This window comes from Danio rerio, chromosome 9 (assembly GCF_049306965.1).
Source record: "Danio rerio strain Tuebingen ecotype United States chromosome 9, GRCz12tu, whole genome shotgun sequence".
NCBI lineage: Eukaryota > Metazoa > Chordata > Actinopteri > Cypriniformes > Danionidae > Danio > Danio rerio.
Window position 1 is genome coordinate 53,615,552 of NC_133184.1, and position 25,512 is coordinate 53,641,063.

General features: G+C 35.7%; 1 protein-coding gene across 3 annotated transcripts in view; it reads left to right on the forward strand.

Annotated features, from left to right (window-relative positions):
- The window catches only part of rbms1b (RNA binding motif, single stranded interacting protein 1b), a 447,127-nt gene that overhangs the window by 287,243 nt on the left and 134,372 nt on the right, over positions 1-25,512 (forward strand). The window contains exon 1 of one of the 3 annotated variants that reach the window (XM_073913288.1): positions 16,595-16,753. The exons of the other annotated variants lie outside the window; for them this stretch is intronic. Within the exon in view, the coding sequence (XP_073769389.1) occupies positions 16,637-16,753 (117 nt within the window). The 5' untranslated portion in view covers positions 16,595-16,636. Of the gene's footprint in view, positions 1-16,594; positions 16,754-25,512 lie in introns of those variants that run through there. 3 annotated transcript variants of the gene reach the window in all.

The window sequence follows — 25,512 nt, forward strand, 5'->3', positions numbered from 1 at the left end:
GACAGCACCCTCTGGTGGATTTACGGGAGAACAGCAGGTGTGAATGGCACTCGTGGCAGAAATTTGAGAACTGAAAAAGTTTATACAGCGACCTCTGGTGGATTCGCGAAAAATTGCAAAGACACGTACTTGCTGGGACGTATTTGGTGCTCTCCTAGAAAAGTATATAGTGATACGTTTTTAGAATGAGCCTGGGTTGTTTTCAAGATACAAGTATTCAGCTTAAAGTGACATTCCTTAAATTCCTTACTCTGTTAATTACCACTTGAGAAATATTAAAAAAAGAAATAAAAATTCACTGGATGGCGGATAATTGTGCTTACTCCAACTGTTAGTAGTTTGAACAAGCAGTAAAATATATGTTTTCGCAGTGCACCACACTTTTTTTTCAGTCCATACCATTCATCTCCTTTCAATTTAAATTTTTGCAATTAAATGCTGTGTCTTTTATTTGGTTGTTGTTGCGGTTTGCTGTTTTGCTATTTTTGAACACATGCCCTTGTAGGAGCTTGAACAAGTTGAGATGCTTTTGTAAGATAAGGCTTGACAGGGAAGGGAGGAGCAGCCTTTTTTATTATTACAGCAGCTTGATTTCTTTCAAGGCTGCAAGCCAAGAGCTTTTGTCTTTATTTGACAGGCGGAGAGGTAAAACACATGTAATGGTGCTCTACTTGGACTTTTTTTTAGCTTAATGTACAGCTTAGGCAGCAGCCAAAATACATGCAGTCTAATTTTAGTTAACTGTGTGACTGAAGTTGTAAAAGTTGTAGTGTTCAGACAATAATGTCAAGATTTTTGTATTGTGATGATAATTTTAAGCACATTTTCCCACTAGTTCCTGATTACTGTATTTCATTTTCCTTTGACTTAGTCCTGGGATGTTGCTATAAATAAAGCTCCACTGGGGCACAGCTGGATAACTGTATATATATATATATATATATATATATATATATATATATATATATATATATATATATATATATATATATATATATATATATATATATATATATGGTGTTTAACAAAGCAAGGAAATTTTCACAGTATGTCTGATATTATTATTTCTTCTGGAGAAAGTCTTATTTGTTTTATTTCGGCTAGAATAAAAGCAGATTTAAAATTTTTAAACATCATTTTAAGGACAAAATCATTAGTCCCTTTAGGCTACGTTTTTTTTTTTTTTTTGATAGTCTACAGAACAAACCATCATTATACAATAACTTGCCTAATTACCCTAACCTGAATAGTTAACCTAATTAACCTAGTTAAGCTGTTAAATGTCACTTTAAGCTGTATAGAAGTGTCTTGAAAAATATCTAGTCAAATATTATTTACTGTCATCATGACAAAGATAAAATAAATCAGTTATAAGAGATGAGTTATTAAAACTATTATGATTAGAAATGTGTTAAAAAACTTCTCTTAGTTAAAAAAAATGGGTGAAAAATAAACAGGGGCTAACAATTCAGGGGGGCTATTAATTCTGAATAATTCTGACTTCAACTGTGTGTGTGTGTGTGTGTGTGTATGTGTGTGTGTGTGTGTGTATATACATTATTTCTTTAATAAAACAAAAAAATATAATTATAAATAAATAACAGTATTATTGTAATTATACAATTATTAATCTAAATAAAAAACAGAAATTAATCCTAAATGTAACTGAAAAACAATCTGACACAACTGGAGTATTGCTAATGTAATTAAAAAAATGTTTTGCATGAATATTAATTTTATTAGAATGAAATTCTATAGATATTTCTATAAAAAACAAAAAAAGATGTTTTATAGAGTTATCTGTTGTGTGTTGTCTTAGACCCGACTCATGGCCGAGAATTAGGTTTATTAAGTCTTACCTCCCTGACTCATCATCCCTCCTTTTTTGCTTCATACATGGAGCCATGCTTGTACTAAATAAGAACACCATCATATTATTTAAACTTTATTTTGTTGACTTGTAAAACTTACTGCATGCCGGCACTTCCACATAGAAGATTGTTACGCCGGTTTAACAATGCATGAGCGGCGCAAAAGCAGGACACTGGTGATTTTTACTGGGGCGCGTGCACCAGTAAATGGGGTCTAGCAACACCCCTGACTTAGTCCCTTTATTCATCAGGGGTCGCCACAGAGGAATGATCAGCCAACTATTCCAGCTGATGTTTTACCCAGCGCTGGGAAACACCCATAAACTGCCATGTGATTGGCTGATTAGAATTTTGCATTAACTAGCGGTTGGACAGGTGTACCTAATAAAGTGGCCGGTGGGTGTACCTGTATATACTGCAGTGACCTGCATCGACTGCCTTTTCAAAGCATTTTGCAAGATTAAATACTAAATTGTGTCTTTGGAAGTATTGCCAGCATTGCAAATGCTACAAAATTGGGCCAAACTATTTGTAAATGCAAATTCCATATTTATTTATTTATTTTTGCTTGTGTGAGTTTTTTCCTTTGCAATGCACATTTGCAACAGTTCCTCGAGAATGCGTGAAATTCACTACGAATTAAGTGACTCTTTGAGAAGCAACTGAACTGTAACAATTTATTCATGTCAAATTTACAAGTCAAGCAGGGAAACACGCTGTTGCATTATCACCAGTGCATAATTGTTGGAAAATGCACTGTTAAAAATATGAATAATAATTAAAAAATAAATCCTCCAGCTCTGGCTTGTACCGTCAGAATTAAAAGCCCTCCTGTATATTTCCCCTCCCAATTTCTGTTTTAACAGAAAGAAGATTTCTTTCTACACATTTCTAAACATAATAGTTTTATTGGCTCATTTCAGTGCTTCCCACAGGTTTGACATATACTTGAAACACACTATTTACCCACAGCACATGTACTGTATAGTTAACTATATGCAACGAACAAAACACAATTTCATTTTTAATAATAATTGTATTTAATATGACACTGTTATTGTAACCACGGGGAGTGACACATACAACTGAGGTTGGAGATCCCGAAGCGCAGGTGTTTCGAAACACTGCACCGAAGCACTCAAGTCACGTGACTAAAGTGTTTCGAAACACCTGGTCACGTGACTAAAGCAATTCAAAGCATCGCTCAGCTTAGAAGCGTTTCGAGAACTGGCGAATCTGCATTTGGCTGCAAAGGTCACAAATTACCTTGTTTCGTATGGCCTAGTGGACTGTCATACGTCATATGACGTTTTGGGTTTGAATCCTGACTTGTACAAACACTCCGAAATCATGGTTTTATGTATTTTAATTATATTTCTGTTTTGTGTAGCCTAAATAGGATACAGCTGCAGTAACGCCATCAATTTAGCATCATTTTTGTAACACTGTAAAACAATAATAAATAATTTTACAGTACTGTGATGGTTGGGTTTAGGGTTTGGGTAGACATTAATAAAATACAATAAATGGGTAATTTAATGAATAATATAAATGATTCTTGATAACTTCAGGCCACCGTTTCTGATCTAGCAACAACCCTGTTTTAAGACCCAAACAAGACATATTAATTCACAAATTGTGTATTCGGATATCAGACCAATGTTGAAACAAGACGAAACAAGAGCAAAGCATTACCAACTGGTATTAAAGCATTTAAAAAAAAAAACTGTATCAGCCTGGATTCGAACCCACTGTCCCCGCATGGTAGTCCGACACCTTTACCACTCCGCTAAATTACAAAGTGGGGTTTAATGCCTCATTTTGCTCAGCTGTTCTTTGCTGAAGCTGCTTCAGTGCAATACATAAAAAATGACCACTAGGTGTCACTGTAGAGTGGGGTTTTCGAAATGTTTCGAAGCTGACACATTTGCTTAGACTGTTTCAGTGTTTCATGAAGCCTCGCTTTGCCCACCACTACATGCAAGCAATGGTCAATACAGGTGCAAACGGGCATATGAAGGCAGTCCAGAATCAGTATAACAGGCGAAAGGTCAAAAGGCAGGCGGCAGACAAAGACAAGGATGGTAACAAGGCTAAGGTTGGTACACAGGATAACAAGACTGGGAAACGCGTTGTAGTGTTACTTACAGTGAACAAGACTCGGCAAACTGAACGGGTGAGTATGTGGCTTAAATAGTCTGTGCAATCAGTCTCTGACAATCCTCAGGTGGTGCGAGTAATCAGTCTAGATGAGGAAGCATGTGTGAGTGTGACCGGAGTGCATGAATGAATTTGTAGTCCAGAAATGGTGGATCTGTAGTCCATGAGTTATTGTTAGTGAAATCCAGCGATCTTATGAAAGACGATTACGCTGGTAATCGTGACAGTTATACACAGTTTCTTCTCAATGGGTTAAAGTAAAAAAAGACTGTTAAAATAAAACTATTTCTCTTACTTTTATGCTATTCAAAAGTCATGTGCACACACTGCAGGGTAAGCTCTGCTTCTGTTCAAAGCAAACTTGATTGGTATATAAAATATACAAATTAGATATGTATATAAAATAACTAATGCAATGTAATAACGTCATCAAATTAATAAAAAAATAATCAGCAAATAAGAAATAATTTTAAAGAATATCTTTAAAAATTATCATAATTACAAGTTTAAAACTTTTAGATCATTTAAATAAGGCAAATGCTTCGATTGACTTTAATAATAACGGTACATATATTTTGCAGCCAGTTTAGATCAGTCATTTCATCCTCTCCAAGTACAGGAACAGTTGAAGTCAGAATTATTAGCCCCCCTTTGAATTTATTATTTTTTTTTTTATATTTTCCTAATTATGTTTAACAGAGCAAGGACATGTTCAAGGTATGTCTGATAATATTTTTTCTTATAGAGAAAGTCTTATTCCTTTTATTTCAGCTAGAATAAAAGCAGTTTTTAATAAAAAAAAAAAAAAAAACATTTTAAGGTTAATATCATTAGCCCCTTTAAGCTATATAATTTTTCGTTATACAGTAACTTGCCCACTTACCCTAACCTGCCTAGTTAACCTAATTAACCTAGTGAAGCCTTTAAATGTCACTTTAAGCTGTATAGAAGTGTCTTGAAAAATATGTAGTCACATATTATTTACTGTCATCATGACAAAGATAAAATAAATCAGTTATTAGAGATGAGTTATTAAAACTATTATGTTTAGAAATGTGTTGAAAAAATATTCTCTTTGTTATACAGAAATTGTGGGGAAAAAATAAACATGGGGGCTAATAATTCAGGGGGGCTAATAATTCTGACTTCAACTGTATATAGTAAAGTTTTTCTGAATTTAGATTAAAGAATCTATTGTTTTCTTTTTCTCTCAGTCTCGCAGCATACGAGCTTTAGAAAGTAAAAGCAAAAGTTGAATCCTGGACATTTTAGGAAATTTAGAAACCCGGGCTGGATGAATTTTAAGTCCAAAAAGGAGTGTCTCTGTGGGTCTGCAATCCACGTGAGACTGGACTCGGTTTCAACCAGGGATTGACTTGATTTGAAAGCCACAGTCTTCAGCTCCGTTGTGAGAACATTTTGGCTTTAGGTCAAATGAGAGTCCGCTAATGTGAACGAGCCGATATGTCGAATTTGTTTCAGAACAGTGGCGACGAAAAAAGGCAACACAACTAACCTTAAATCACACCTAAACATAACCACCCTACCCATTTTTTCAACATGGGTACAACAACCGCTGTCACTCAAGTGGCCATGCCCTTAGTTATACAGACCTAATAAAACTTAATAAAAACAAAACAGATGAGTTATAAAAAAAATTCACCCCCTCACAGTTGTCATTAAGGGTAATATTACCTATATGCACCAAAACCGTCTTTTGTACCAGACTGTAAACATGTTAATCAATTAAGCATTGCAGTCAGTGAACATCAGGGGCCTCATGTATCAACGCTGCTTACCCACAAAAACTTTGCGTACGCCAGATTTCACGCTCACGTTTGGATTTATTAACGATGAAATTACTGTGAGTGTGCGTTGGTCCGCGCCAACCTCATGTCTGGCATACGTGCATTTCTTATGTGTGTTTGTTTTATTTCCATTGGCGACTTCTAGAGGCAATTATGTTAAATTGCACACTACAAAGTATCACACCAACAAAACATTGTTAGAAACACTATATATATATATATATATATATATATATATATATATATATATATATATATATATATATATATATATATATACAGTTGAAGTCAGAATTATTAGCCCCCTTCAAATTTTTTTCTTCTTTTTTAAATATTTTCCAAATGATGTTTACCAGAGCAAGGACATTTTTACAGTATATCTCATAATATTATTTCTTCTGGAGAAAGTCTTATTTGTTTTATTTCGGCTAGAATAAAAGCAGTTTTTAATTTTTTAAACACCATTTTAAGGAAAAAATTATTAGCCCCTTTAAGTTATATTTTTTCTCGATAATCTACAGAACAAACCATCATGATACAACAACTTGCCTAATTACCCTAACCTGCCTAGTTAACCTAATTAACCTAGATAAGCCTTTAAATGTCACTTTAAGCTGTACAGAAGTGTCTTGAAAAATATCTAGTCAAATACCTGAATTATTACACTTAATTATTATATTAATTAATTATTGTTGTGAAATGTATTATTTTTTATTAGTGATATAAGTTATAAAGTGTCAATAATATTGTTTATAGCAATTAATTAGGGCACCCAGCAAAAAATAGATATTGTGACAGCCCTAACTTCAACTGTACATGTGCTAGTGGTCCGGCCGTGTCAACATGATAGAAAAGGGGTGTGTTTTAGCACATTAACTGCCATTGGACATTACACACACACAGAGCCTGCAAACAAAGCCATTGTGAGGGGCTTTAGAAGCGCTATACAATGTTTACAATAAAGTCTGAAGAGTTGCCTGGCAGCGGAATGTACACAATTAACCAGGCCTCATTATATGTGTGCCGAGCTGAAAGAATCCCAATTGTTCTCCCGCGATAGTCATTCTGGGAACTTTTTGACATGAGGAAAATGAGGGACCGGCTCACAATAATAACCACCATGAAGCTAAAGCACTCTGCCAAGGGCCTGTCTCACAACCGGCCCCCTGAAAAAAAGCCCTTCAGCTTAACTGACAAGGTCAATGAGAGCCACACACAGACACACTCGTCTGGTATTAATAGACCTGCTTTGTTAGTTTGTGTAAACAGGCAATTGGGTAGATGTGTAAGTAAATATGCGTAGGCCAAACGGGGTAAAAATAGATCCGCTGTTGTGAATAGTGTGACGAATATAGTGTTGGGTGTGTGATGTAGAGTTGAAGTCGAAATTATTAGCCCTCTCTTTTCCTTTTCAAATATTTCGCAAACGGTGATTAACAGATTCAGGAATTTGTCACAGTATTTCCTATAATATTTTTTCTTCTGGAGAAAGTCTTATTTGTTTTATTTCGGCTAGAATGAAAGCAGTTTTTAATATTTGGTTAAGCATTTTAAAGTCAAAATATTAGCCCCCATAAGCAATATTTGTTTTGATTGTCTACAGAATAAACCACTGTTATACAATGGAGGGCTGCTCGATTTTGGGAAAAATCATAATCACGATTGTTTTGGTAATTGTAATCACGATTATTCAAAACGATTATCAGTTGAAGTCCAAATTGTTAGCGCTCCTGAGAATTTTTTAAAAAATAAATATTTCCTAAATGATGTTTAACAGAGCAAGGAATTTTAACAGTATTTGCTTTAATATGTTTTTCTTGTAGGCTTATTTTTTTTTATTTTAGCTAGAATAAAAGCAGGTTTAAATATTTTGAAACCCATTTTAAGGTCAATATTATTAGCCCCCTTAAGCAACATATTTTTTTGATTGTCTGCAGAAGAAACTACTGTTATACAATGGCTTGCCTAATTACTCTAATTAAGCCTTTGAATTGCACTTTAATCTGAATGCTTGTATTTTGAAAAATATCTAGAAAAATATTATGTACTGTCATCATAGCAAAGATAAAAGAAATCAGTTATTAGAAATGAGTTAATAAAACTATTATGTTTAGAAATAATTACCTCTAAAAACTTCTTTCCATTAAACAGAAATTGGGGAGGAAAAGGGTTGCTAATATTCAGGAGGGCTAATAATAATTCTGACTTCAACTGTATATATACAGTTATTTTCCACGCTGCAAAGGAAAGAGAAATAAATACAATAGAATAAAAATATGAAACAAAGCATCTTTAAGCATCTTCACCCTAAGAAAAACACTTAAGCTACAAAAATCTTTCAGTCAAGAGCAGTGAGGGATGTTCTCCATTTGTTGTTTGATTAATGATAAAAACAGGCAGCAGTAGGAATACCGCACTGTCACTTTAATGGTTTCTCTTTCACGTGTCTTTTGATCCTCAACTCATTTGTTTATTACACAAATGAGGGTTAATATGAATAATCAATAAACACAGCATTTTTACACCTATTTGACCATTAAATCGCTCACGTTAAGATGACTTTAGATGTCTGTGCTCCTCTGTTCGTCTTTGTGTGCGAATGAGACCAAATGCTGACCGGCCGCATGCGTGCTGCACACACACATAAGCATGCGGTCTTTCGCGCTTTTAAGAGCAACAAATGTGTACAGCTGAAAAGGGGGCGGTATATGATGCAATAATCGTTTATATTAATTAATGCTTTTTCATAATCGTTTGAAGCCAAAATCGAAATCGAAATCAGATTTTCAATTAATTGCACAGCCCTAATACAATGACTTGCCTAATTACCCTAGTTAAGCCTTTAAATGTCACTTTAAGCTGTATAGAAGTGTCTTGAACAGTATCTAGTTAAATATTTTACTGTAATCTTAAAGATAATTACTGTAAGATAAAGATAAAATAGATCATTTATTAGAAATGAGTTATTAAAACTACTATGTTTAGAAATATGCTATAATCTGTTAAACTGATTTGTTTTTGGGAAAATCGTACAAAAAATTCAGAAGGGCAAATAATTTTGACTTCAACTGTACTATATATCCTGAAATCTGTCAGCTGATTCGGCTGAAGTGGAATACTGTGTTTGTGTGTATTGGAGAACTGGACTGATTTATATTACTAGCAATGAAGAAATATTGGGTAATGCAAAAATATAGAGTGAACGAAATTACACTTGTTCCTCATTAGCTATGTTTCCATCCAAAAATGCGAATTAACTTTATGCGCAAAACTGGATTATTGCATAAAAGACGTGCGAATAAAGCAACGTTTCAATCCAATGAGTCAAAGCGAACAAAACGGACACTTGCTGATTAACTTGCGCCAAATATCATCAGTAAAAACTGAATTTGCTGTGGTATGAGAAGCTGCGTCAATTTTTCGTTTGAAGGTATCAGACGCGGAGCACAGACGCTCTTGATTTTGGAGGTCCTTAATAATATAATAACACTAATACTCATACCTTTCAACCCTCCTGTTTTTCCCGGGATTCTGCCGTATTTTACTGTTCTATCCCGCTTTTATCTCAAAAAGGTATTTTCCCGTATTTCCCGCTACAACCCGCGACCCAGCAACCTTCTTGCTGTAAGGCGACAGCACTACCTATTGCGCCACTGCCTCGCCATATTATATCATATTATATTATATTATATTATATTATATTATATTATATTATATTATATTATATTATATATTATATTATATTAGATTAGATTATATTTATGATATTATATTATATTATATTATATTATATTATATTTTATTATATTATATTATATATTATATTATATTATATTAGATTAGATTATATTTATGATATTATATTATATTATATTATATTATATTATATTATATTATATTATATTATATTATATTATATTATATTATAATATATCATATTATATTATATTATATAATATTATATTATATAATATTATATTTTATGATATTATATTATATTATATTATATTTAGTGCTGTTAAATGATTAATGATGATTATTTGCATCCAAAATAAAAGATTATTTTTACAAAGTATATTTGTGCGTACTTTTGAATATATAAATATATGCATGACTATATATATATATATATATATATATGTGTGTGTGTGTAGGTATAGCCTTAATTATATATAAATATATGCAAATATATTTATTTTGTATGTTTAGTATGTGTGTATTTATACATGTAAACGTGAATATAAAAAGTATTACATGCATGCTTGGATGACAGCACTAATTATATTATATTGGGTCACATAATGCATTATATTATGTCACTATAAATGTGTGCAAAATCAAAAATTGGGGCGGTGCTGTGGCTCAGTGTGTAGTGCTGTGTCTCCCTCACAGTCCAAACACATGCGCTATAGGTGAATTGGATAAGGTAAATTATCCGTAGTGTATATGTGTGAATGAGAGTCTATTGGTGTTTCCTAGTGATGGGTTGCAGCTGGAAGGGCTTCCGCTGTGTAAAACATATGCTAGAATAGTTGGGGGTTCATTCGGCTGTGGCGACCACTAAAATAGAGACTAAGCCAAAGCAAAATGAATGAATGAATATTATATTTTATTGTTGCATTGTATCGTATCATCTATCGTATTATAAATGTAAATATCACAATAGTTTGTTTCAGAATATCTACAGTATATACAGTATACAGTGTGTGTGCATGTGAGTGTGTTTCCACTTTAATGTGTAAATACATGCATGCATGTGGCCAGACATTAATCACTTTTTAATGCAGAACAAGTATTATTTTGACTCATATATTATATATTTGTCTATAAAATGCAGAATATGACTGAATCATCAGAGGAAAGTTTATGAAAGCATCACGAAAATTCAATCACATCACTCTTTCTCACAGGGTTATTTGCATGCACTCATTTTCAGCACATAACCCGTTTACAAATGAATTTTGCACCGAACAGTGGGATTATCAGTGCTGTGATTGTCAGATTTAATATAAAAAAACTACATTTCGTAATCATCATTCTTCAGAAGCTCCAGAGAAACATCTCATGTGTTGTGGTTTCTTGAAAATGACACGCGTGGGCTGTTTTTGTGTCATGCAAATACACAAATTATATTACAGTCATGAGTTTTCGGATCTAATTTTACTGAATCTCTCTTTTCAATTTCAGTTTGGACTAAATCAAACACTAATTGCCGCGCCCAATGTTGGATGCATACTGCGCAGCTGCACAAAACTAGATCACTTTTGTTATGGAGCTACACTGGAAAAAGCCTGTCACAGCATGCCGTGTTATTATAAATAAATCACGCACATAAATTCTGAGCAATGCACCAAATTATCTTCTGGTCTACTAATTTTCTCATCTTCTACGTTTGGGCTGCTAATCTGAAACGTTCTTCATTCAAGGTCAGCTGAAAATGAAGTAAAATTCACTCATTTTAATGTTGCTAAATCCAAGTTTTAGATGATACTCTTGGCTTTTTCAAAGTGTTAGTCTGACACCACGTAAACATATCTTTAAAGGGGATCTATTATGCAAAAATCACTTTTATAAGGGGTTTAAACACACAGTGTGTGAATATAACCAGCCTCTAATGATAAAATATAATTAATTCCATATTTTATAATCACACTTCATAACAGTCTGCAGAAACACTTTGATTGACATTCTCCTTTGTACACAACATCAGGGATGGAAAGCCCCGCCCATTAGTTGCCATTTTCCCCTCATTAATATAAACAGCCCTGAGTGAGAAGCAGCCGTCTGTCATTAGAGTTTGAGCTGCTGAAGATAATATCAGTTAGGGATGTAACAGTATTGTAAATACCGTCATACCGCAATATTAATTTTTTTCGATATTACCGTAGTCGCATGACTCGGTAAAACTATAGGTCTTCTGAGAAAATTTGCTCAGGCGAATGAAGCGATCGGGAGGTAGCGAAAACTACAATTCCCATCAGCCCATGCTTGACCATCATCCCTTGCGGTCTGTTGTCGCTACAGATCCAGTAATGCGGAAATGGAGTGTGATGCTAGAAGCGGGGATGAAAAAGAGCTGGAAAACTCTAAAGCGGGTGTTGTCGCCGTGCGCGTACTGAATAGCGGTGTTGTCGCGCGAGTTCTTATCAGCTGTGTTGTCGCACGAGTTCTTATCAGCTGTGTTGTCGCGCGAGTTCTTATCAGCTGTGTTGTCGCACGAGTTCTTATCAGCTGTGTTGTCGCGCGCGTACTGAATAGCGGTGTTGTCGCGCGAGTTCTTATCAGCTGTGTTGTCGCGCGCGTACTGAATAGCGGTGTTGTCAGCACACTGTTCAGATTGATGCAGACATGAGATCTCTATCTCACTCATGGTTTGTCCTCTCAAGTGGGGGAAAGACAATGCACAACGTTACCCACTGCTGTCAACCTGGGCCAAGTCATATCTCTCTTGTCCCAGAAACCTCAGTCCCAAATGAGAGGGTTTTTTCTGTTGCAGTGGACATTGTAAATACCCAGAGATACCAGCTTTTACCAGATTATATTTATATGATAATTTTCCTTTAAACCCATCTCTATCTAAGTGAGTGAGGGATTAAATGTTGAATGTGATGAGTTTTCAACAATACTAAATTGAAACTTTATTTTTTTACATGGTTTAATATTTTTTTGTTATTAAAATTGAAGTTCCTGTTTCAAAGCTTACAGATAGATGACTAATTTGTATGTCATTGACACTTCTGGCACTTTTTTGGAGTATTTTCATAAGTTTTGTTTTTTCCTGTAAATGATTCAATAAATACCGTACCGTGACATTCATACCGAGGTATTACCGTACCGTGAAATTCTGATACCGTTACATCCCTAATATCAGTGTCTAAGAGGATTATAAATGTGGAGTTTAAAATGAAGCACAAATGAACAGTGACAGAAGTCTCCATAGAATGACGCATTCACACACACTGACACACACATTTTGTTTGTCTTGGGTTTGAATCTGCCGGTATGCTGACACGATGGCTGTTGCTCAATATGCGTTCTTTAGCGGTCTTGCGCTTGTGTTCTCGTGCAACGTCATCATCAGCTGCCGAAGTTCAGTTCCAATACCCAAGACTGCAAGTACGGAGGACGCGTGAAACTTCCCGGATGTGTTCTTGATATCGAGGACACACCGATGCAGACTTGAGAACCGAACTCGCTCTGGAAGTCCCTGAAGTCATTGCGACTGGAGGTGGGAAGCGCAGCATTTAATCTAGATTTATTATTAAAGTTCAGAGATGTAACTTATTTACCTCAGGAGTTTTCCTAAATAAAACGGTGAACTTAAACATGACCATGAACATCTTAATAAAGGAATAAACACATTAAAGGTTTGTTTGCTGAAATCCGTATTAAAATGTGTTTTATTTATATTGTGCAGAGTATATTCATAATGTTTTTATGCAAAGTTTATATTTTTAAGAGGGGAAAAACAATAAATCATTGTATGGATGCTGTTATGTTTAAATAATTAACTATTAAAAACGTGTGAAGGTCATGTGACCATCAGGAAGAACGCAGCATCCCATTTCTCACATGACGCGTTCTCTGCCCTCGCGGTCTCCTGAGTTCGTTCTTTCGAGGACACCTGGCAAGGCCAATCTCCACAAGAACGCAAGTCCGTTCTCTGCGTTCTTGGAATTGAGAAACAGCCATAGTCATGGTCGCTCCGAGCCTCTTCTGAAAAGAGCACAATGTCATTTGAATTTAAAGCGACAGTCACCAAAATGGCATAATTTAGATCAAGCCTAAAAGGGTCAGATTCAGAGTTAGAAAACGTTATTTGTGTGGTATTTTGAGCTGAAACTCAACACACACTCTCTAGGGCAGAGAAGCCCACACTAGGGCCCACGAGCCAAAGTTGGCCCAAAGTTACCTTTGATTTGGCTCACCATCCCATCTGAGAAGAGACTGAGATTTTTAATTTAACACAACCTAATTTTTGTTCGTTTGTTTTATTGCTCAGCTACAAAAAAGCCACAGAAACTAAGGGCCCTATCATACACCCGGCGCAGTGTGGCGCAAGTCTCAGCGCAATAGTCTTTTGGTAGTTTCAGCTTGGCGCAAGAGTCGTTTTGGGGCATTGGGCTACGCTGTTTAAATAGCAAATGCATTAGCGCTCATATGTGCGCCCATAGGAGTTCTGGTCTAAAAAGGAAGGCGTTCTGAGGCGGACCGCTGGCGCGTTGCTATTTTAAGAAACTATAATAGATTTTTCATTAGACCAAAACTAACCCGGTCTAAACTCCGGCGCAGAGTTGCGCCTTGCTTACACACTGCTTAATACACACAAGAGAGCAATAGGCAAATATCTTTACATATAAAAAAATTTAAATATTAAGTTATATATATAGAATATAATAAGAATAGATATAGGATATAAATATAAAGGATTAAAATATTACAAAACATTATTTTCTAGCCTACATAAATATGAAAAATCACTGCTTTTATGTCTTCTTCATCTCGGGAGGCTTTTTCAGTTCATTCATAACAATTTGCTTTTGTAAAATGTTATTATTATTAGCAGTATTATTTATTATATCCATATTTATATTTGTTTTATTAAAAACAAGCTTAGATTTGCCCACCTGTCAGGTTTTAGACCATATGGGGCATGGCAGGTGTATTTGGAAATAACTCAGTATTTTGACCACACTTGGTCATTGTTGTTCATTTATTCGTTTGCTGGAAATTAGAACTGAATTTAGAAATAGTTTTGAAACAAATCTTTGCACTTAACAAACGAAATAATTTTTTTATAGGCTAATTGATGTCTGTGCGTAAAGGTTTCCCTATCCAAGAGCGAAAGTGAAAGTGATCCATTATCTCTCATCCTCACGCAGTAGATGCTCTGTTTAACAGTTTTCTGTTAAATACTGTTAACTGTTAACTATTTGCTTGTGAAATGCTCATTTTTTCAACTTAGACTTTGCGTCCTGTAAATAGCCAATGCGTTCTTGGCGCGACACAGCTGACTCTTAAAGGGAATGCTAGATGAGACTCTATGGTTTATTCTCAAAAAACACACCTATAACTCATTAAAAAAATAAACTCAACCCTTTTAGCCCATGCGCCTTGGCACAAAGCAGGTTTTCGCGTCCGTAAATTAGCAAAAATGCGTTCTGACACGCCCTGAAAGCGTTTGCGCGCTGCGTTTTGTGCTCTGCGCTTGGACCGTTAAAATAGAGCCCTATATGTTTCAATTTAATGTATCTGTAAATTAATCTGATTTTTAAAAATGTAAATACTGTTATTCAATGGACAGAAAACATCAGGGAGCAAATCAATGCAAAAATAGATGACCTTCATTGACCTTCATTCTGTTATAAATGGGATTATTTTTAATATTGTAAGTTTATTATAAAAAAAAAAAATATATATATATATATATATATATATATATATATATATATATATATATATATATATATATATACTGCATTAGTAAATAGGAAGCAATGTTTTTTATTTTTTTAATAGTTTTTAATATTATTAAAGAGCCCCTATTTTGCATTAAAAAAGGTCATATTTTGGTTTTAGGGTTCTCCAGCAACAGGTTGATATGCGTGCAAGGTCAAAAAACACTTTCATGGCCTTATAATATGTTTATTTTTACCTAATTATCCCAGTAACTCCCATAAGAATCGTTTAGTGATTGATTTGTTTCCCAACCTCTCCTTACCGCGAAGCTAATCTGTGCTGGTTAGTCAGATGACCTAGTCTATTGTGATTGGTCGACTGCGTTCAGCACGAGACAGAGAGAAAAGCCCACCACGGCTATGGAATAGCAGCCAGAGTATGTGAGAGTCCAATGCAGGAATGCAATAAATAAATGCAGTTAAACACCAGCATACTCTTAACCTTAACCCCAAGTAATAACAATGACATGCATTCAGTATTAATCCACATTGGCAAAACCTGAACTATTTTGAAAAATGACTGCGCTGTGTGTGTGTAGGAACGGCTGATGGTGGCCATAGCAAATGCAAACCGCAGAGGATCCCCAGTTCAGAAACGCATTTAAAATCGGCAAAGGAAGAAGCACGCATTGCGTTTTTAGCGATATGTGAACAGCCCTAAACAGATTTAACCTGAGAGATACATGCAGCGTAGGTTATTGTATCAGTCATCAGAAAAATGACAGGAATAACCAGCACAGGAGGGAATACTGTATCACTGTGGGTGATTCCCAGTGATGGGTTGCAGCTGGAAGAACATCCGCTGCATAAAACATATGCTGGATAAGGGACTAAGCCGAAAAGAAAATGAATAATATAATATAATATAATATAATATAATATAATATAATATAATATAATATAATATAATATAATATAATATTATATAATATTATATAATATTATATAATATTATATAATATAATATATAATTTCCCAGTGATGGGTTGCGGCTGGAAGGGCATCCACTGCGTAAAATATATGCTGGATAAGTTGGCGGTTCATTCCACTGTGGCAACTCTTAATCAATAAAGGGACTAAGCAGAAAAGAAAACTTGACTTTGATTACAAATACATAAACAATAAATAAAACCATGGTTAAATGAATAAAAAGTGATTACATAATACATGTATGCATACATAAAACTTAACAGAAAAACATTTTTGATTTGCAGTAGCATTTGTGGCAAGCTCTCTCTCTCTCCCTCTCTCTCTCTTTGACTATCCGTATGAGCGAGACGTCTTCCTGTGTGACGGTCACACACACACACATGTAAACAACACACTGCTTGCGTAGTGCATGACTGTAGTGCTCTGCCGTGGCAAACCAGAAACTGTCGCGGTTGACGACAATACAATGTGGCCCCCACCAAGAAGATGGGGCCCTCGATTCCAGCCGGACGGCAGAGGCAGGAAGGTACGTACACAAATTGCATTTTATTTAAACATTGCAAATGGAGCGAAACAGATCGAGATCCTCTTGTGAGGAAGTCACGGGCTGACATGTTTCTCCATTACTGCAGAAAGGGCAGGGAGAATGTCGAGAATGTGGTTTGGGCAAGTTGCACTCACGCTTTTTCTTTTTTTCAGCGTGGTGCTTTTGGATTTTGAAAAAAGGCTTCTGTTGTGGTCAAAGCAGTGCTGAAAGACGAGTGGATTTATTCACATGTACTGTTGAAGTCAGAATTATTCTCCCTCCTGAGAATTTTGTACAAATATTTCCCAAATTATGGTTAACAGAGCAAGGAATTTTCACAGTATTTACTATAATATTTTTTTCTTTTGGAGAAAGTCTTAATTGTTTTTTTGAATAATAATAATAATAATAATATTAATAATAATAATAATAATAATAATAATAATAATAAAATAATAATAATCTAGAATTATATATATATATATATATATATATATATATATATATATATATAAATATATATATATATGTAATTCTAGATTATTATTATTTTATTATAAATAAATAAAAATAATATATATATATATATATATATATATATATATATATATATATATATATATATATATATATATATATAATTTTTATTTATTTATTAATTTTTTTACAGTTTTTTGCAATCGTTTGGTTTCTAAACCATGGTGTGCATTCTAGACACAAAATTTACAACCATATGTAACATATTAATTCATGCGGATTTCACATATATATAATATATGTCATACATGCCTCATCTATACATGCAGATCTATTTTCAGTTGTCAGATACCCACATGAACATATACTATAGTAATTTATAGTAAACACTATATTGTTTTTTAATCATACTGACACCTCCAATAGATATAAAGATGTTGCATAATCAGCTGAAATGTTGCTAGAATTGTTTTTTATGTATGGGCGATATATATATATATATATATATATATATATATATATATATATATATAGAGGTGTGAACCTACACTAGTCTCACGGTTCGGTTCGGTTACGATTTTCATGCCATAGATTCGGTTCAATTCGATATTTCGGTGCATCACGGTGCATTGACGATGATTTCCATACACAGTTTTATTTTTTTTTCAAAGCAGCAGTTCTTGTATTAAAATGTATGAATATATTTATATTTATATATTATTTGTAATACAATTTTGTCATTTAATACAAACAGTCAGATATATAAACTGTAACTTTAAACAAAACGAGCATTTAGCAAATAATATAAACGAATATAAATATCCAGCTCACTTTCTGATCCTTGTCTAGTTCTCTTACACCTCTTTGATTGGTCACACCCTCAGCAAAAACGGTTGCGATTGGCTCTTGCGCGCTGCGCTCTTCACAGATGAGTGATGCTGATAAGCGGCAGGCGGCAGCGGCGATCTCACAGCTGATGTATGATAGACACGGTGGAGAAAACTCTGCAGACACGCGCTCGTTTCTGGATGCAAAAGTAATGCTGTAAAACAGCCGAGAGGAGAAGAAAAGTCACGCCAGGAGGTCAAATGGGTTTTATAGTAAAACAGCCGAGAGGAGAAGAAAAGTCACGACAGGAGGTCAAATGGGCCACTGTGTGTGTGTGTGTGTGTGTGTGAGAGAGAGAGAGAGAGAGACAGAGCGCACGAGAGAGAGAGAGAGAAATGGAGTAGGCTACTTTCATTCTCTCGATCTCAGTGAAATAGGGGCTTTTGTTGTATATGTCAGTGAAAGACTGATCCAGCAAACACACACAGTGAAATTGTGCACAGCTTATGAGCTTATAGTAGTTAAAGCGCTGTAAATACTCGCGATCGCCTCCTTCGCGACAGAGCGCATATGAGGTAAATGACGTCAGTAATAACCGGTTATGATTATTACTGAACCGATACCGAACTGTCCGCGTCTGCATCGCAGTGCACCGAAAAAACGATTATTTTTGACACCCCTATATAAATATATATATATATATATATATATATATATATATATATATATATATATATATATATATTGCATCATCAAAAATGATTGAGGTCATGTCCATGTGTCCATAATCCATATATTGATTATTGTGACAGGGCTACTGCATTCATGGCAAAGATAAAAGGCATCAGTTATTAGAAATTAGTTATTAAAACGATTGCATTTAGAAACATCTTCTTTACATTAAACAGATATTGGGGGGAAATGTACTAATAATTCAGCAGGGCTAATAATTCTGACCTCAACTGTAATGTATATGCATGTTGTGTTCAGATGTTGGCAGGTTGGAGTGTGATATACAGTGGCTCTGATAGCCTGTGGGGGAGGCTCACACTTTTCCTCTTCATTTGTTTTCTCTGCACATTCAGCATGGACAGCTGTACCGTGTCAAGCAGGGCTACTTGAGCACTGATTTGTGGGCTGCTTTTCTGTAGGTTTAAAAGCTCCGCTGGATTTTGCTAAACATCCTCGGTATTGTAAACCAACAGCTTCTTAACTGGTTGCACTTGTAGGCTCTGATGTTTATCGTGCAGAACTGACCTGGATTTCAAAGTAGTTTTCCATATTTTGTGGGTCATGTTTTTATTTTTCTATCTTTGTTACTTGTTGTGTGAACCTACACTGGTCTCACGGTTCAATTCGGTTACGATTGTCATGCCATCGATTCGGTTCAATTCGAAACTATACTTCATACTGAAACTATATACTGAACTTTTTTTATTATCGATACTGACAATAGAGTTTGGTAAATAAATACCGCTATCGATTTTATCCCCTAGCCATAGTTCCTGATGAAAAACATAATTTCCAACATAAATATTTACCAACACAGCATCATGTGGAAAATGTGCCCAGGGCTACATTTTTGAGAACCAAGAAATATGTGCTTGTGGGTACATATGGCTGCATTTTGTGTGATATCACGGTGCATTGACGATGCTTTCCATACACAGTTTTATATTTTCTTCACAGCACAGCAATTCTTGTATTAAAAGGGACAAATATATTTATATTTATATACTATTTGTAGGGATGTAACAGTATTGTAAATACCGTCATACCGCAATATTAATTTTTTTTCGATATTACCGTAGTTGCATGACTCGGTAAAACTATAGGTCTTCTGAGAAAATTTGCTCAGGCGAATGAAGCGAACGGGAGGTACCGGAAACTACAATTCCCATCAGCCCAGGCTTGGCCATAATCCCTTGAGGTCTGTTGTCGCTACAGATCCAGTAATACGGAAATGGAGTGTGCTGCTAGAAGCGGGGATGAAAAAGAGCTGGAAAACCCTAAAGCGGGTGTTGTCGCTGCGCGCGAACTGAATAGCGGTGTTGTCGCGCGAGTTCTTATCAGCTGTGTTGTCGCGCGCGTACTGTAAAGTGGGGACGGAGGGTACGTCGCGTCACGGGGGCACTTTTGATCATTTTTGAAGGGCACTTTCTATCCAAGACTAAAAAGGGCATGTGCACTGCACAGGTTGAGCCACAACATTACCCACTGCTGTCAACCTGGGCCAAGTCATATCTCTCTTGTCCCAGAAACCTCAGTCCCAAATGAGAGGTTTTTTTTCTGTTGCAGGTGACATTGTAAATACCCAGAGATACCAGCTTTTACCAGATTATAGTTATATGATAATTTTCCTTTAAACCCATCTCTATCTAAGTGACTGTGGGATTAAATGTTGAATGTGACGAGTTTTCAACAATACTAAATTGAAACTTTATTTTTTTTACATGGTTTAATATTTTTTTGTTATTAAAATTGAAGTTCCTGTTTCAAAGCTTACAGATAGATGGCTAATTTGTATGTCATTGACACTTTTGGCACTTTTTTGGAGTATTTTCATAAGTTTTGTTTTTTCCTGTAAATGATTCAATAAATACCGTACCATGACATTCATACCGAGGTATTACCGTACCGTGAAATTCTGATACCGTTACATCCCTAACTATTTGTAATACAATTTAATCCTTTAATACAAACAGTCAGATATATAAACTTTACCTTTCAACAACTCACGCATTTAGGGCAAATAACTAAATAAAAATATCCCGTTCACTTTCTGAGTCGTCTAGCAAGTTTTTTCTTACACCCCTTTGATTGGTCACGCGCTCAACAGAAAGGACTGCGATTGGCTCTTGCGCGCTGGCGCTCTTCAAAGATGAGTGACACTGTTAAACGGCAGCGGCGATCACAGCTGATCCATGATAGACACGGTGGAGAAAACTCTGCAGTCACGGCTCATGTCTGGATCCAGAAGTATTGCTGTAACAGTCAGGAAAAGAGGAAAAGCCACAGTAGGAGAGAGAGATGGAGTTTACTTTCATTCTCTCAATCGCAGTGAAATAGGCGCTTCTGCTGTAAGTGTCAGTGAAAGACTGTCCAGCAAACACACAGGCAGTGAAATTGTGCACAGTTTTTGTGTTTTGATGTAGTTGGAGCGTTGTAAATACTCGCGCTCGCCTCCCTCGCCATAATAAGCTATGTATCTCAATGAATAAAGGAGCTCGCGTGCTACCTTAGAGTGGTCTGTTTCATGCAGAATGTGTCATGTTCACCAACGATCAAACCACCAGAGGTCGCTGCTAAACGCTCACATCCACATGAACTACAAATCTGCTGATAAATGGACTACAAGAACCAGTCATGCTCCACATACACAACCGGTTCCAGATCCTGACTGATTGCATACACATAGCTGATGCTGCTCATGTACTGACTACACAGACATATACACAGCTCACTTTGAAACCGTCATTGCTGAGTCTTGTTATCTGCCACAGTGACATTACAACGCGTTTCCTTTGTCTGCCTTTGCCGTGTTTTGATCCTTGCCTTGTTTATTTATTTAATTCTGTTTGCTGCCTGCCTCTGACCATCTGCCTGTTAATTTGACTTCGACTCTGGTTTGCCTTCATACGTCTGTTTGCACCTGTGTTGACCATTGCTTGCCTGACCACTGAATAAACCTGCACGTGGATCCACACCTCTGTTGTCAGTGTCACTCCCAGTGTTACAGAATGCGCATGTGTGGCCTCAAAACATATCGATACGACAGATATTGGATAATCCCGCATCGCTTTGGGGAATCATATCGATATATCCCCAGAACTCTATATACCGCCCTAGGTATACCTGGAAAAAGCACGTGTGTCACGTGTTTCACGTGCGCACCGCTTTCACACCATATGCATGTCACTCCCATGTGTGCGGCGTGCACATCACGCGCCTCCATTGGAAATAACAAACTTACACCCTGAGCTTATTGGCATTGCTTCCGAGACACGCACTCAGCAGCCACATTTTAATAAAACTATAGTGCTTCATACTGAAACTATATACTGAACTTTTTTTATTATCGATACTGACAATAGAGTTCGGTAAATAAATACCGCTATCGATTTTATCACCCAGCCCTAGTTCCTGATGAAAAACATAATTTCCAACATAAATATTTACCAACACAGCATCATGTGGAAAATGTGCCCAGGGCTACATATTTGAGAACCAAGAAATATGTGCTTGTGGGTACATATGGCTGCATTTTGTGTGTAAAACAAATTTGTATTGGTTTCATAGTGTATAATATAATGTTATAAAATATAAAATCTGATTATGCCAGAGAAAAAAAAAATAATGATATCTATGTGAAGTGGACGCTGACAAAGTAGTGTGGATCCAAACGCAGGATTATTAAACAGAATGGTCAGGCAGGTAACAGTCAACACAGGGGCAAACGGGTATATGCAGATAATCTAGAGCTGTAGACAAATAACAGATGAGTGGTCAGAAGGCAGGCAGCAGACAGTAATAAACAGTAAAACAAACAAAACAAAGCGAGGGTCAAAACTGGCAAGGCAAGGGAAATGTGTTGTAATGTTCACAAAACAGTTAAACAAGACTCAGCCCTGATAGTATGTGTGTGTGTGTGTGTGTGTGTGTGTGTGTGTGTGTGTGTGCGCTGTATAAATAGTCCTTGTAATCAGTTCATGAGCAGCTCCCAGCTCTGAGTGTAGGCATGGGCCGGTATAAGATTCAGACGGTATGACAACCTTGGATAAAAATATCACGGTATTGTGGTTACTGCTCTAAGATAAGTTATTTTTAAATGTCTGGGTTAAAAACAAAAACTTTTTCCCCCCTTTGAACACAATATATTTCATATAATAATTCAAATGAATCACTGACTTCTGCTGTCTTCATTAGTTTCAAAAACAAAGATTTCTTTACAGTTTAAAACGGCATTTTTTGGGATCTTTTCTGCTGGAGATACTGTTAGGAATGCATACACATACCTTAGGAACGGTATTACAGAAAATGTTAGCGCTTTTAAACTCTCGACTTTTCCAAAACCGCGGTATACCTTGAAAACGGTTAACATCCCATGCCTATGTGAGTGTTTGTAATTTACTGAATGAGGAACAGATGAGTGTCAGCAGTGCATGACTGGAAGTCTTGAAGTATACAGACAGATTTGTAGTCCTCAGTGATCTACGTGTTTACCAGCGATCTTACAGGATTATATTGCTGGTGTGACAATAGGAAATACTGTGCAAATTTTTTTGCTCTGTTAAACATTGTTCGGGAAATATTATAAAAGAAAATTCACTAAAGGGCTAATAATTATAAATTCAACTGTATATATTCGAATATTCAGTTTCACTAATGGATAAATTAAATGACATGAAACAGACACCTTGCCCTATAAACCAAACAGTAAATATTAGTCTTGGCACTCCTTTATCTTAATCTAATGTAACTCGCTCCACCTCTAAATCAACTTTCATGTTACTGTTCAGCTGTCAAGATTGTCCCAAAATTGCACTAATGAACTTTTTAACACACTTTTAATTCATTTTATTTGCACAGTATTCCAAAATAGACATATTTACTTTCATAATCTTTAATCTAATGCCTCTAAAACAACTTTTCCCACATTTTATTTCGGTCATAATTACAGGGAATGTACCAAACTCCACACAGAAATGCCAACTGACCCAGCCAGGGCTCAAACCAGCGACCTTCTTGCTGTGAGGTGACAGCGCTACTCTGTGCCGCCAATTAATGCACATTAGTTAATGAAAATAAAGTCATTTGTTACAGGTTCATATTAACTCACAGTGCATTAACTAATGTTAACAAGCATAACTTTATATATTAACAATGCATTCATTGAACGATGATTAATAAATGCTGCTATATCAAGTTCATATTTCTAAATACATGAACTAATGGACCATTATTTAAAATCGCTGCCCATTTTGATTAGCATAAATTGTCTATATTGCAAGGTCGAAAGCGTTTTTGCATGCTTACAGGGTAATCTGACCACTCTGTCCTTTCTCTTTTTCTGTCCTCCTGTTTAATTCTGCACTCTGACCCAGTGCTTTCGCTGATTCAGCCCTTTCTCTCACCTCTTTTTGCTTGTGACATGCTGGCATTACTCACACAACCGCGTACACAGCGGTGGCAGCAGGTCACCGTCATGACCCTGATTATCCTTTGAGGTCAGAAAACCTTATTATTTTCACCCATTCGGCCCACGTGACAATTTAAAACACATCCATATCCATTTGTGTGTTTTGAAAACATCCCAAAGCGTCACAGTATTGCTGAAGGTAAGTGCCATACACTGAAAAAAAATAGATTTGTTGGATTTGCAACATTTATAAGGCAAGGCAAAGTAAGTTTATTTATGTAGCACATTTAATACACAATAATGATTCAAAGTGCTTTAAATAAACAAGAATAACAGAAACAAGTATAAAATACAAACAACAAATAAAAAAAGATTAAAATGTGTTAAAACAGGTTATAAAGGAATGAAAACGTAAAGAAAGGCGTAATCGTGCGATCTGTGGGCCGTAGCACAGTGCTTATACAGTAAAGGCACAGCTAAACAGATAAGTTTTCAGTCTTGATATGAATGTGCCTAATGTTGGAGCACATCTGATCATTTCTGGAAGCTGATTCCAGCAGTAGGGGGCGCTGTTAGTAGCTGAAGGCCGATTCACCCTGCTTTGACTGAACTCTTGAAATTTCTAATTTACTTGATCCTGAATATCTGAGAGATCTGTTGGGTTAGTATTTAGTGAGCATATCTGTATTGTATTGAGGTCCTAGGCTATTCAGTGATTTATAGACCAGTAATAATACTTTAAAATCTATTTTGAATGTAACTGGGAGCCAGTATAAAGACCTGAGGATATGTGTAATGTGTCTGCATTAACACTTCCGGAACGCTAGTTGGCAGTGAGGTGTAAATGTTCCTCTGTGTCGAGTTTCTTCGCTGCTTTTTTGCTTTTCCTGAACACTTCCGGGATGCACAAGCGGCTCAAACTCGCTCATTTTGAGGCAGGAACCGGCGGACGTGCAGCAACTTTAACTATGAGGTAAACACAAAACAAAACTTTTCATCTGGAGCTCCTTCACGGGACTCCACACTCCACACTCCAAACAATCGCTCGCGCCATTCGTATCTAAGGTTTTTTTTATTTTAAAAAATCGTGATTTCTCGATTTAATTCAAAATTTTATCTTCATAAAACGTAAATTCGAATTAATCGAAAAAATCGCCCAGCCCTTAGAAGTCCATTACAGTAATCCACCCTGCTGCTGATAAAAGCATGAACAAGTTTCTCACTGGAAACAAAGCATCTAATTCTTACAATGTTTTTGAGATGATAGTGTGCTGATTTACTTACTGCTTTAAGGTAAGTGATTGTAAACAATTTA